Source organism: Pseudorasbora parva, chromosome 9, assembly GCF_024679245.1.
Source record: "Pseudorasbora parva isolate DD20220531a chromosome 9, ASM2467924v1, whole genome shotgun sequence".
NCBI lineage: Eukaryota > Metazoa > Chordata > Actinopteri > Cypriniformes > Gobionidae > Pseudorasbora > Pseudorasbora parva.
Genome location: NC_090180.1, coordinates 36,290,229 through 36,305,745, shown reverse-complemented (window position 1 = coordinate 36,305,745; position 15,517 = coordinate 36,290,229). Strand labels below are relative to the sequence as shown.

The 15,517-nt window shown below is 36.7% G+C and overlaps 2 protein-coding genes across 4 annotated transcripts in view; one reads left to right on the top strand and one right to left on the bottom strand.

Annotated features, from left to right (window-relative positions):
- Positions 1-15,517, top strand: part of spsb4a (splA/ryanodine receptor domain and SOCS box containing 4a) — a 105,057-nt gene that overhangs the window by 66,979 nt on the left and 22,561 nt on the right. The window lies entirely within an intron of this gene.
- Positions 10,454-13,656, bottom strand: zgc:136870 (uncharacterized protein LOC664693 homolog). The gene is made up of 2 exons (XM_067453265.1): positions 13,556-13,656; positions 10,454-12,031 (listed from the first exon to the last, which is right to left on the bottom strand). Exons 1-2 carry the CDS (start codon positions 13,581-13,583, stop codon positions 11,265-11,267), a joined length of 795 nt encoding a protein of 264 aa, XP_067309366.1. The 5' UTR covers positions 13,584-13,656; the 3' UTR covers positions 10,454-11,264.

Here is a 15,517-nt window from a genome sequence, read left to right as displayed (position 1 = left end):
AACTGCAATCAAGGGCTCTCCTCTTTTTTTTTCTCCGCCTTACGAGAGAAATGTTTTGCTGACCTTTAAAGATGTGTGGAAAACTGTGGAAAGTAAAACATTGAATAATCATTTTGACTGCGTCCATTGCATATCGCGCCATTTTACTTCCTTTTACGGTTAAGAATGTCTGGGCTGTTTTGCCAGTGTGCAGTGTAATTGCAAATATCGGATGCGGGTTGCTTTTAAAAGATGACGTAAGCGTGTCGTCAAAAAATAGTCACCAAATCAGAATTGTGCATCAAGACCTGCCGTGTAAATGCGGCCCTAGTGTTCCCTCGGATCTGCTTGACCTGCTTGAATGTATAAATGGGCAACAAAGTGAGCTTCAGCCACAGCTCTTATTCCTTGTTTGATAGTGTGTCTTATGGGGCTTCATAAATTGGTCAAAAAAATGACGCTGAAAGTTGTGTTGTTGTTTTTTGTTGTTGTTGTTGTTGTTGTTTTTTTGACTCAGATCTCTTTTATATTATTTATTTTGTATTTGTTTTGTTTTTTGTTGATTTGTTATGTCAGTTTTTCAACTTCTTGTAATAATAATGTAATATATAATACAAATTATTATTATAATAACCATTTAAATAATTAAATAATAATAGCATTTATATTGTATTAATTATATTATATATTATATTGTATATTAACTATATAGTGTTTTTAGATATAGTCTTTTATAGTCAAATTATTATTATCGTTAACAGCAATAATACTTATTATTATTATTATTATTATTATTATTATTATTATTATTATTATTATTATTATTATTATTATTATTATTATTATTACAAAAATGGCCTTTATAATAAAATACAATTAAAAAGCCATTTGGTTTCATTCCATTGCATTTGAGGTTTAAATATTGCAAATTAGTTGTGCAGCCGTTATGTGTCTGTCCAACACTGTGTTGTCTCACTGTAAGATGGTTTGGCTAAATGGAGAGGCCTGCTATATGGGTCAGTAGGTTAGCGCTGCATGATGTCGCTAGCCCGGGGTGGCAAACTTGCCTAATAAGTCGGCAGGGTCGTCTGCATCGTATCGGAGAGATTACTGTTCTCTCAGCCTCTCTTGAAGTCTGTGTGTGTGTGTGGAGAGAGTGTGACTCAGTAGTGCTGTTTGGGCCACATCTGTTCCTTAAGACCTAAGCTGTGTTTGCTAAGCTGTATTATATTCTTTCCTTTGATGTTTCAGTCTCTTAAGACACCTACACTAAACGCTTTTACAGAGAAAGGCTGCCTTACCCTACTAAAAAAAACAGCTTAATCCAGAATTTCCATACTGATCCAGACTGCTGGTGGACCAGCATAGTCAAGATGTTCAACAGAAAATAGTCCAAATTTGCCCAAAAAGCATTCATGAATTCACCAGGCAATGTTTGACGTGCCATATGAAACATACTATGACTCAGGGCACTGCATTTACATCTGATACTGAATATCGTTTAGGATGGATATGAATATCGTGAGCCCAGAGAGACGGTGTTTGTGTGTGTTTATTTTCCTCTTGTCTCTAAACGCCAGATGACAGCAGCTGCTTCAGATTTTGTGTGCTGATCCAGAAGCTTGTGGGAAATTAGCATTTGGATAAGGGAGTTAGAGCAATGCTGTCATGCCTTTTAATTGGCCCATCAGCATTTGTCAGTCAGCGGGCGGGGTGGGGCCACCTGCTTTGTCACATATAAACTGAGCTAACAGATGCAGTGTGGATCCTACATTATAAATATGGCAAAATGGGCACAAGACAAAAAAAAAGCCCCAGAAATGCCCCAGATATTGATGTGGGGGCATCCTGGAGAAATCCTGTTCTTTTTGATCTCTTATCCACCATATAATTCATCCTCTTTTATGTGTTATCTAACATTTCATAATAGCCTTTATTTAGGCTTATCTAGGGGTTCAAAGCCTCTGTAGACACAGTATAGTGACCTGTAGCTGACAGATATGTTATCTATTCCCTTAAAGTAATATAATACCACATTCAGATACCATTGAACATTGCTATACACCATGGTACTGAATGGTTTGTATTTTCACTATCTCCTTGTACCCTGCAATTTACATGGTACTCCAGTGTACTTCAAGGAATAATACCAGGAGTACCAGTTAGCACAACTACATTTAATGTATGCAGTCCGGAAACAATCGATTAGTTCACCTCTCGAGGCTTCGGGGTCGAAACATTCGTTCATCAAGTCCCAGCCTCATAGGTAAAGGCTATGCAGTCACCAGAAATGGAAATGATTAGTTCATCTCTCAAGTCTTTGGGTTCAAGTCATTCGTTGAAGTGCCCACACTGTAAAAAATTATTTAGACAAAAAGTTACCTGGTTGCCTTAAAATTTTGAGTTCATTGAAATTGAAATTTTGAGTTAATACAATGAACCTTTTTTGAGATTCAACAACCTTTATTAAAATATTATTAAAAGGTTTTTTAAGCATATTGGGTAATTGTGTGTGTTTTATTTCTGATGACGCAGTGAAACATGCCAAATAGTGCATGATTTATCAATTTTTTATGTGGTTCAGTTTTCTATTTATTAAACAAATTTCCTTCATTGTATCAACTCAAATTTTTAATTTCAATAAACTCAAAATTTTAAGGCAACCAGGTTACTTACTTTTTTAAGTTAAACCAACAAAAAACAACCAATTTTTTTTTACAGTGCATAGGCTGAATGCAGAAAACAAAAATTATCTGTTCATCTCTCAAATTTTTGGGTACGAATCTCGTTCTTTTGCCACGTAACCACTTCCCGGTTCAATGTCTCGCAACATATACAACATTCGTATTATGTTAATTCATGCTGTAATATATTTATTATTATAAAATTATGAGAAGATATGTGCAATAAACATTTATGTTATGTCGTTCTAACCAACCCAATGTGTCCAGTCTTCATTGGAAAATCAATTATTATACTAGCTAAAAAAAACTGAACTAAACAAACAAAACAAAAACCACACACTTGCTTGTAAGGTATAGTTTGTTAATTAAATAATTTCAGTATCCAACACGGCTGCCAAGTGACAAAAGAACGAATGACTCAAACCCGAAGACTCAAGAGACGAATTATCTTTTCTGTTTCCGGACAGACTGCTTAACCTTGCCTATGGGGCTGGGACTTCATGAATGAATGACTCAAACCCAAAGACCCTAAAGAGGTGAACAAATCAATTCTGTTTACTGTACAGAACATAGGAGCTGCTGCGCATGCGCTGAATGACAACACATTGACAACACAAAATTAGTTAGTTACAATACAAGAATGTAAATGAATGTCAATATACTGCATGTTTGCATGTATAGTTAGATAGTTCCAAGACTCCAAAATTAATAAATTAATATCAATATGTTTGTTAGTTAGTAAATTAGTTAGTGCCACATGTCTTAGAATGTAAATTATCTTCAGTTTCAGTTATTTAGTAGTCAGTAGTCATTATAAGATTCTTACAATGTAAATAAATGTCAGTATCTGTTAGTTAGTTAGTTAGTTAGTTAGTTAGTTAGTTAGTTAGTTAGTTAGTTAGTTAGTTAGTTAGTTAGTTAGTTAGTTAGTTAGTTAGTTAGTTAGTTAGTTAGTTAGTTAGTTAGTTAGTTAGTTAGTTCCAAGAAGAGAATGTAAATTAATGTCAGTATTTGTTAGTTTGTTCCAAGACTCTTAGAAGGTAAATTAATGTCAATAAATGTTTGTTTAGTTAGTAAATTAGTTAGCGCCATGTCTTAGAATGTAAATTACAGTATTAGTTAGTTAGTTAGTTAGTTAGTTAGTTAGTTAGTTAGTTAGTTAGTTAGTTAGTTAGTTAGTTAGTTAGTTAGTTAGTTAGTTAGTTAGTTAGTTAGTTAGTTAGTTAGTTAGTTAGTTAGTTAGTTGTGCCAAGTGTCTTTGAATGTAAATATGTTAATGAATGTCAGTATCTGCTTGTTAGTTATTCCAAAATCCTTGCAATGTAATTGAATGTTATATGTTAGTTGTTAGTTAGTTTGTTCCAAGGCAAGAATGTAAATGAATGTCAGTATACAGTATGTTTGTTAGACAGTTTATAAGACCTTAGAATGCAAATGACTGTCAGTATCTGTTCCAAGACTCTTAAAAATTAAATTAATGTCACTATATGTTTGTTAGTTAGTTAATTAGTTAATGTCACGTGTCATAAAATGTAAATGAATACTGTCTGTATCAGTTAGTTAGTTTCATGAGGACATTTTTGATGTCCTTTATAGACATATCTGTAAACATCTATCTGCAATTCCATCTGGTACTGAGTGAATGAAGAGCATAAGTAGGGAGGGAACAAACAGATGGACAAAGAGGTACAGAGAGGACAGAGAAGTGGTCTTTACTCTTTTCAGGACAAACAGCTTGGCTCTGTGTTAATTGAGAGCCAGTCATTAGAGGATTAGTTTGCTAGATCAAGTTTCAGCTAACGCCATAAGGCCGCAGCCTCACCCACAGCTGTTACATTCATCCTTACAGTACAACAATCACACACACACACACACACACACACACACACACACACACACACACACACACACACACACACACACACACACACACACACACACACACACACACACACACACACACACACACGCGCACACACACACGCACACACACACACACACACAGTGAAGTCAAGGGGAGGTTAAGCACATGCACAGAATGCTCCGTAATGTAATAAGAGAAGATCTTTGGAAACTGTTGAGTTTTGTTGTTTTTTCCACAGACCAAGCTGGCAAGCTTCCCAACGTAGGTACTTGATGTCTTTTTTTTCTGCTCTGGACATATTTGGGTATGACAGATATGAAAGTGTGTCATTAAAGCATATCATTACTCAGCAATCCCTGTGCATTAAGGCACCCAATGTTGGCTCAATACCTCAGGCTCATATTATGCCGAAATGAGACTTACCTTCCCGACTGCTGACCATGCAGTTTGTGGGACTTATCCGCTTGTGTGCACACACAAAAACTCCGCCATTGGCTTACTAAGCATCTTGGGTAATCTCCTTGAAGGCTTATTTTATTGAAAAACAAAATATAGAAGCTGTTTGTTTAGTTTATAATTGCCGGGTCTTTTACCAAGCTGCACTGTTGCATCAAACGTTATTCATGTACATTTCTGGATCCAACCCAACAAATGACAGAGCAATTATTTATTACACCAAGAAAAGGTCTAAATAACCATATCAATCACATGCTATTGTTTATATAGCCTTATAGTTTCATAAACTCCGGCTTTTGACATTGACATTGTAACCAGCTAATTAAGAAATCAGCACAACCCGCTAGTGGAACGGATTTGACTCTTTGATTCTTGCTTTTGTTCCATTCTCATCCCATTTTTCAGCACGTTTTGTCCTTTCTGCACTCTCTCTGCAATATTTGCACACCTAATTGCCTGAAGGAGTTTCCGTGGAAACAGACATCATTCAGTCACTGACAGAGACAAAGAGAGAGGAGAGAGTGAGGGAAGACAAAATAAAGAGAGACAGTATGTTCAGTGATTGAGCTGTGGAGGCAGTGAGCTTTGTTAATAAGCCCACCTGCTGGTTCCTGACTGACTCCATCTCATCAAATTTGGCCGTTTCTCATCCTTACAGTTATCCAAAAGTAAGCCTAACCACACAGCTGAGAGAATTGGGTGACCGCAGACATGTAGACGTTTGGATTATGCTAAGCGTTATTATACACAGAGCTTAAAATACAAGCCTTGACTTCCATTTTGTGTTCACTGTGCGTCACCCTATATTTGTGTGTGGCAACCTTTTAAGGGTACGTTTTTTCAAGACCATATTTTACACTGGACGTCGAGTGGTGACTTGACATTGTGGAAGTGCATGTTGAAAAATAGCTTTTAAGAGAATAGCTGTGCTCACGCATGAGTTGGTTGATTTCAGTAGCAATGCATCGTTTTGACGTGTATTGAAACGGTATATGTGCCCGATCATTAGCATGATTTTCTTCTCAAATCCTTATGCTCAGTCTTACACCTACACAATAGCTGTTTGCTATTCAGCTGCTGTTTTGGATGCTGACTCCGGTCAAAGGCTGTGTGTAGACCCTCAAGGTGACCCGAGTAACATGTTGTATGTGTTTAACATATAGATGAATCACTGATGTGGTTAAACTCTGCCTTTTTTAATCTTCCTCATTGAAACTGTGCACATGAACATTCTGGAGTTTTAAACTCTATCTTAAACTGCAACAATGCCTTCTTAATGAGTTTTTATTTGAGCTTATTTCCTAGTAAAAATGTCTAAAAACCTTTTAAACATGAATAATGTACTGTATAGAGAAGCAACAATGCACGAGATATGATACATTTAAATGTTTATACTTGTTTTCAGAGAATCTATACAAGTGTAATTTGTCTTAAGATTGAAGACTTACATTAAGGGCTGTATGGAAAATTTTAATGCACATCCTGTCCCCTACCCCCCATTAGAATAGATGTTATTTTACATTTAAAAGAATGCAAATATTAGTTTTAACTTGGAAGGAATGTTTTAAACTGGTGGTTTTTATTGCACCAGGTCACTTTAACTGTGCACCGATCTCCTCTCTCCCTTTTTGCTCTCTGATCTATCGATTCTCTCTCTGCCTTCTTAGTCCTCTTGTGCCACATGATCTAAAATCCATGGGAACTTCTCTGTACAGCCTTAAGCCAATTTGTATATCATGTACACTTTTTGCTTTGCATATGTACAAGCCATAGTGACAGCAATTTATCTGCATTGCCAATTGCACTGAAACCTTGATAGTCATTCCTGAACTGAACCTGTTGGTTAGCTGGACCACAGTGAGATAAATGCTGCCAACTGGAAAGTGCTCTTCAGCAGAGCTGGTGCCATGGTGGAGTGTGGCAAAGGTTCAAATGCTGAGAGATGGTTTATTCTAATGAGGGCTTCATTATCTACCTTCACCTATAGAATTCCATTATTTCTCTTCAGAGCTCATTGTAAGGTTGGCCTGCCTTGCTGTAAAAGACCGGCCTACGCTGGTTTGCTGATCTTAGCTGATCTCTAACCCTTGCCAGACTGCACTTTTCAATAGATTTCGATCTATTATATAAGAGGGGTTCAAGGCCCTTTTCAGCTGATGAAGCTGGGAGACCTGCTGAAGACCAGTTTGTCCAGGATCAAAGACTATCTTAACTGGTTTAAACAGGTGTTTTCCGTAAAATGAGTGCTTTGGAGGCAAAAAAAAAAGTTTTTTTTTGTTTTTTTTTTCCACAAGGCCCTGTTCATACCTGGTATTAACCTCCTGGGACCCAGTAATGGACTTTTGTCCACTGTAGTGGACATTATATTTTAGTGAGTTTCTGTGACATCACACACGTCACAGTTTTGAGTCAGGATGTCCTTTATAGAGCACATTCAGGGCTTTGCACAGATACCAAATGTTTGGAGGTGTCACCAGGACAACAACAACTTCTTGGTCTTTAAAAATGGCTGACAATAATGTTTAGCACTCTTATGGAAATATGATAATATTTTGTAATTATAATTTATATCTGATTAATTTTCTAATTGTTTGTTATAAATCAACATCTCAAGAAAATGCTATGGGGTTTCTAATCTAAATATGACTCTTTGTTACAAAACAGGGCATTGATTTCATAAATGTCCACTGTAGAGGACACCGGGACATAAATCATGTTTATAAGGCATTTTGGAGACACAACAAGTAAATAGGGAAATAAATTACATATCAATATTCCTATGAAATATTACATATTATTATGAAAATGTTGCCAATTATTACTCCCCTTATTACACTTCTTTTTTTCATTACATGTTGCACCAAGAACACAATAATATGCAAATTAGATGCAATATACCGATACATTGTACTGAATGGGAAAATCCAACTATGGCCATTTTACCCACATGTTGCATAAAGTAAGATGGTATATCTAAGCATTCAGTTATATCTTTTATAACATAGCTCAGAATCATCTTTAAAAAAAGTTTGTTTTAAAAAAATCCTGAAACTTAAAAATGTATTCGTGAATTAAAAATAAATCCCATTGTTTTTGCCTATACATGCAATTTCATTTCATTAAAATTTTTTAACAACTGAGTCCTGGTGTCAACTACAGAGGACATATCATAAAATATGAATACAATATAATTTTCCCAAAAAATAATCTGTCCATTTGTTTCTTATGCTCTAAACAATCTAATGACATGAAAAAATACAAAATTCAAAAAACTTTTTTTTTCTGGGTCCCAGGAGGTTTTAAGGTGCAGTTTGGTTGATCGGCAAGTGGATGGCGTTTGAGCTTTTCCACTTTCGACCACATCAGGTGGTAGTCAAAAACACATTCGCTTTCGATTCACGCACGTCTTTTGCATTTGAACAGCCAAAAAAAGACTGTCTACTCTCCGCCTACTGACCTAATGTACCAAGCACAATGTTCTCTCACCATTCCTGATTTCTAACACAAGCTCCTTCGTCATATTCGCCATGGTCTTTCGGCTATCTGAGCAGAAACAAAAGCTGCTGCTCTGTGTGTTTTTGGGTTGTCTCCTTTGGAGTTCTTATGTAAATAGCTTGAGCTTATTTCATCTATTAGATGAAATTAGGAGGTGCGGTGACATGATGACTAACAGACAGTGGATAAATGGCTATCCACCTGTCAATCAAAGTGACCATGCCCTTAATTATGGAAAACTGTAAGGCTTTATATAATGTATACAAATGAGTTTATATAATGTAAACGAATGAAAAAAATCACCCCCTCACAGTTGTCATGAAGGGCAAAATAAGCCATATGGACCAAAACCACATCTTGTACCAGTATTTATTTTTTTCTGCAATAAAGTTTAATTTTAACATGGGACTAAATGAGATTTTTGCTCCCTTCTGGACCCTGTCCCTAGTGGCCAGTCAAGGAATTGCAGTTTAAGTTACTTCCGTTTTGGCTTCAACAGAAACTGGGGGAGGTTGCCGCTTGGTCTAGCTTAAACAGAACGGTTAATATATTATTGCTGATGTTTAGAATGTGCGCGCTAACTAACCGGAAACGTCCAAGGATCAAAGACGTCACTTCCTTGCATCTACAAATAGCCGTTGAAATGTTCTATAATTTAAAAATGGCTATTTTCTTTTTCTTTTCTTTTTTTTGTAATTTATTCCTGTAATGGCAAAGCTGAATTTTCAGCATCGTTACTCCAGTCCTGTCTCATGATCCGTCAGAAATCATATGCCGATTTGGAGCTGAAGAAACATGTTATTATTATCATCAATATTGTCTTTTTGTCATGCTGCTTAATATTATTGTGGAAACCCCAATATTTTTCTTCAGGATTCTTTGATGTGTTGAAGGTTCAAAAGGACAGTATGTATTTGAAATAGAATCCTTATGTAAAATGATAAAAGTCTGACACCTTTGGTCAATTTAAAAAATAAAATTCAAAAGGTTTTGTGTGCGGTTTAGGGCTAGGGCATAGAAAATAGTATATTATTAGCTTAGTATAAATAAATTAAAAAACAACAACAATAGAAATCAATGAAAACTGGGTCTGTCTGTTCTGTTGTTCAAGGTCTCTGACGTGCAGGTGGAAAAAGGTCAGTAGATCGCCCGCTTTAATGGGCTAATCTGTAAGAGAGCCCTGAAAATGAAGACAGTCCGTCCAGAGAGACTCTTCTCTAAAAGCGCGTCTTTCTGTCCCCTAACAGTACAATGAGCTTGCCAGCGGGAGCATTACATTTGCACACATAAATTAACAACTATCAGCATATGTAAATGTGTGTGATTTGCTGAATCTGTGGCGGCGGGGTACGTGCCTGTCTTCGTTTGGTCGAGAGACAGGCGATGACTGTAGCACGGTGCTGTTTCGATGTTTCTCTCATCATTCCACTCAGGCTTGTTTACCCAACCGCAACAAGATGATGTTTGACACCATGTGACGCCGAGAGAGAATTTCGCTTTGAAAGTAGGGCCTTTAATGTTCCGCTCGCTCTCCAGCTTTGATCTGTTAAATGAAATGCCTCATCCTGAGTAGCACATTAAAGGAACTCACCTCCTCAGATTAAGATGACGTGCAAATTGCATATCAATTAAAGCGACTGCTCTGGGCGCTGTGATGACATGGCCATCAGTCACTTTAAAGAGGACTCATACACAAGGGGTGGGGAGACTTTAGATATGATGATATGAAGAGGGGTAAAGGTGAGAGATATGAGCGCATACACGGAGAGAGTAATATAGGCTTGATAAGAGTCATGATGCGTTCAAATTAATTCATCAAATTAATGAATCACCACGTCCTCACGCCAGGACACCGGACCTCTGTCTTCTCTATCTTTCTTATACTGTCCTGTGGAATCCAAGCGAAAAGCCCAAAATAGGAATGGAAAAGTAAAAGGAATCATAAGGGTTTTGTGCCACAATATAACAAGGAAATAATACAAAACACTGAAGATGCCTTGTTTAAGATATTCATATTTATTCGCAATCGTCTTAAAACGTCATTGGAACGTAACTGTGATTTGCTCCTCAGTATTCTAAGATTGCCCGTCATCGCATTATGTAAGATGTTGTAAAGTATTATCTTTGAGTTTGCCCTGCCTTACGAGTTTCCTTACTGATATTATATAACCCATAACTTAAAATCTTTAAAAAAGTTCATATTTACAGTAATATTTCTGTTTTAACCACAGTGACTCACGTTAAGTTTTAAATAATAAATGAAAATGTCAGTTGACTTATAAAATAAATTTGGTAAAATAATTTTTATGAACATTCATTTATATACTGGTAACACTACACTATACAATAAGGTCTCATTTGTTAGCATTAGTTAGTGTGTTAACTAACATGAACTAAAAAATGAAATATATCCTTAACAGCATTTATTAGCCTTTAATATTAGTTAATAAAAATGTTTCAGATGCAATTTATGATCTTAAAAATGTATTAGTAAATGTTGAGATTAACATTTAAGATTAATACAAGCTCTAGTTCATTGTTAGTTCATGCTAACTACTAATGTTAACAAATGAAACCTTATTGTAAAGTGTAACTGATATACTAACTATAAATATTTGTACTTGTATTAATTCTAACCACAGGTCCACTTAAAATGAACTTCAAAAAAAAGTCAAATGAAATCAAAAAGATGTTTAAAAATGGTAACAATATATTACATTCAATGAAGCGTATTTAGAGTTCATCGCAAAACAATAATAATGCTGTGTAACTGTGTTTGGCAGCGGTTAGCCGTGGTAAACTAATTTCAGTTGAATATCGTTCACTTGCAGCCCATCCTTTCGACTGTGACTTGGAACTACAGCAAGCCCTCGATTGTTTTTCCCCAGTTTGTCTTGCATCTCAAGTATCCTCTCTTTCATCTCCCTTTCCCTTCGGCTCCATTCCTCCTCCAGCCTGCAGTACATGTGTAGGGAGAAGTGCCATCCCCCGTTCTCCATCAGCATGTCTTCCGCACGGTCAAACAGACAAGAGACCTGCTGTCTGTCCCGGGGGGCCTTGTTGTTAAGAACGTGGTACCTATACCTGCACCTCTCCATCAGCCATTGGAGATCCTTCCCGGACGTCTGGATGAAGTCCTGCATGCTGCAGCCGCGCAGGCGGTCGCCCAGCGTGAACACGACCATGGTGTGGCGCCACACGCCCTCCGTGAGGATCTCCATGCGTTTCTGTATGACTGCTTTATCGGAGTGGCCGAAGTGCAGTAAGGGAATGACCAGGAGCAGAACATGGGGTCCGGAATCACACAGCGACAAGGCATTAAATAGCTCCAGTTTCTCCTGTTTAGGGACGAGATTCTCACTTGTGCCCCATCCGCAGGCGTCCACGACCATCAGGCGTCGGCCTTCAGCTTCTCCGTGTGCTACAGCGCTGCCCGCTCCACCCCATGTATCGAATGCATCCTTACCCAGGAGCGTGTTGCCCACTGAACTCCTCCCTGTCCTCTTCTGCCCCACGATTAGCAGCCTCAGAGATGGGGCAGCCTGACTATGGCCTGTTGGAAGACATGTTGATTGGTAAATTCGATTTTGAAGTTAAAAAGTCCATTTTATCTTCTTCAATGTTGGACAGCAACAGACTCATTCAAAAAAGGGTAAAAAAAAAAAAAAAATCCTCAGTGCATGTTTACTAGGGTTGGGAACTGAAACCCGGTGCCAATATAGCACCAGTATCTATATAACCGGTTTGTACCGGACTGAATCAGAACGCAGATTTCAGTTCCTCATTTCGGTGCCATCAAACATGCTTTCACGCTTTGGCTGGTGCTGAGTCGGAGAAACACGCGCTCAGTGCTCGCCACATATCACAGTGATTCAGTGTTTTCAACCACATCATGTTTATTTTAGGTTTCAGACATTTAAAGGCACATAAGTAGCAGGAAAAAAAACACGCTGATGTCTATAACTCCTTTCTGACAGTTATAATTTGACTGTGTTATTCATACCAGACACACAATATAAGTTCCTATATCGTTTACTCTATTCTTCTCCGAGTTCACTAGTCACTTACTTTCATGTATTTCGTGAGACGAGGATGAATTGACGTGATGTAAATCTGACAGATCCATGGAAACGATAAGGCGACACGTTCTAAAATATTTAGCCAGAGAATATGATCATATTAATGCAAAATAATGCTGAAGCTGGTTTGTAGCAGACCAAGAATACAGACTACTTTGCTGTTATTAGTGCTGTAATATCACTTATTCCTATTATTTACTGTTAAATTGGGCCTATTGTAGTTGGGTTAGGTGGCTTAGCTTTTACTGTGAATTTAAGTACATTTTGTTTTGTATCTATTCATATATTTAAGTATACTTCAAACTTTTAATACATTGTTCAATTGAAATAATTTTAGGCACTGGTACCGTTTTAAAAAAACAAAACCGATACCCAACCCTAATGTTTACATGGGAAAACAACATTGTAGTTTTAAAGCTACACTGTGTGATATTTTCCCCCATCTAGCGGTGTAAAGGTATATGGCCATCCAGCGAATATTAGTTTCTGTTCCTCTCAATTCCGATTTCGTTTTAACTCCTATGGTGGCCGATTTAGTCCAAGATTAACATGGCTTCCAGTTCGACCTCGTCCATGAGTTCCATAGAGTGTTAAAACGCGAAAGGCGAAGCTTGAATTTACGGGTATGTCCCTCTTTGGCTAATGTACTTTCAAGATGGAGGGGCAACATGGCGACCAGCATTCAAACCCCTCACCCGTATGTATTTTCAATGGCTTATTATAAACTTACGAGAATACTTTATTACTTGAAAGAAGTAAATATACATTAATGAGCACATATATTTTTGAAAGAACTAAGTGTTTTTAGCTAAGAATAAACAAAAAAAGTTACACAGTGTAGCTTTAAACTGGCTTGCAACTACTAAATTTGAATATAATTTGAGTTTTGCACAGGCAGTATATATCTAATGTGAAAAAAATATATAAAATAAAATATAACAAAACAGTTAATAACAAATACAAAGAAAAAGAAAGTATTTAACTTTATAAATGCTTACCATTATTTTCCACATTCCTGTTGTCCATTAATCCCGTTTAGCAGTGTTTTTCAGTACACTTGTAATGCAGTCCAAGCCCATCTGACTGACAGATAGTCACAAGCAGTATGTGCAGGTCAGTCACTGATCTGGTCATTTACATGAGAAGGGAGTGACCAGAAGTCTCCTCCCACTTCTGGTTATGCAATTACAGATAAGCTTTATTTTAGTTCCTCTCACCCTTGCCAGTGGGGTTTTATGCTTCCACTCTAAGCTAAATATAACTATGTAAAGACGTTATAAACTAAAGCAAAGTTGTACTGACCTTTTTTATTGTAGGGTCATACAAAGCAGGAAAAGCTGAGCACTGTTTTTAAGAAGTGACAAAGTGATGTGGTTGTTTTGGTTATAAAGTCACGTGACTGATATCAAGGCCACGAGTAAGTAATGTGCCAAAATGTGACTGAAATGACTTCAGTCTCCAGTCAAACAAAATAAGCACTTTGCTTTGTTCATGATGACACACCAGCAGAATAAAAATAAGACCATCCAAATTGCTGTTGTATTCAGTTGAGTTGGACAATTTATGTAAAAATGGATTTGTGAAGGATTTACACAGCATTTTATTCTGCTCATGTTTCGTTACCGTGGTCCAGTGTGTGAAATCTCACAGTGAGAATATTTTACCTTTCATTAACAGTAATATTAAATGTAATATATTACATTTGGGTGTAAATATTAAATGATGACAGGTTGCCATTGAGATTTTATTTTTATTTTTTATAATAGACCAGGCTTTTGTTTTACTTTATTATTAATTCATAATAGAAATATGGTTACACTTTACAATACGGTTTATTAGTTAACATTAGTTAATGTATGAACAAACATGAACTAACCATGAGCAGTTCATTTGTTACTGTATTTGTTCATCTTTGTTAATGTTAGTTAATAAAAAATACAGCTGTTCATGGTTTGTTCAATTTGATGTTTATCTTGTTTCTTCATTCCGAACACAAATGAAGATTTTTAACTCCAACCATTGCAGACTGTAAATGGTAACATGCTCTATTATTCAGTCTTTCCAATCGCAGAAAATTAAGTGTAGCCTAGTATGTAATACAATATTCATAAGAAATGTACTAAAAAAATAAAATAAAAACATTGTGTAAATGTAAATATGGTCAGTAACTTAGCTTTCTGAAACCTCTTTTACATGTGTTTGTCCGCATGTAATGGTGTTTATTGTTGAAGTCATTGGCATAAAGGGAGTTCCATAGTAACTTACAACGTATTTGTGTGCAATAACTATTACCAAGAACTGTAAGTGTAATCAACTTGGTTATAGTTGTGTTTTACAACTGTGTTGTGTTTTTTTAGGATTCATTTAACACATATTTCTGCTCTATGACAGTGTTTTCTCACTAGTAGCTGGTAAATGATTGCCTAACGCTGTCTGGTTGTAAGAAATCGTGGCATTGTTTTGATATTTAAAATGCGTTTTAGTGGTGTTTTGTTCCTCTACTCACTTCCCTGTTTCTTTATGGTCACTTGCCTCTTAGTACTTATTTAAACACCCTAGTGAAAGACAAAGATTGAAGAACTGTAAATAGAGGCCTGGTAGAGGAGCGATGGCATCCAAGTTTGAGTGACTCACATCTTTAGGAGGGAAAAAATCATTTTGGTTTGAGCTGAGGAGAGAACAGATGAAAAGAGGATATGAGAGGAATAAGGAAAGAATATCTGTGGGCTGTAGCTCTGAGCCAAGACACATGGCATTTATTTCCCAGCATGCAGTGTTCTCACTTTGCACTCTCTTTGGAGTTTTTTTTTTTCTTTCTACTGTATGATAAACTTTAAAGGAGGGCTGTTTTTTTGCAGTGCTAAAATATTGCTCTACCCTACAGCTGTGTGTGTGATTTGTGTGTGTGTGTGTGTGTGTGTGTGTGTGTGTGTGTGTGTGTGTGTGTGTGTGTGTGTGTG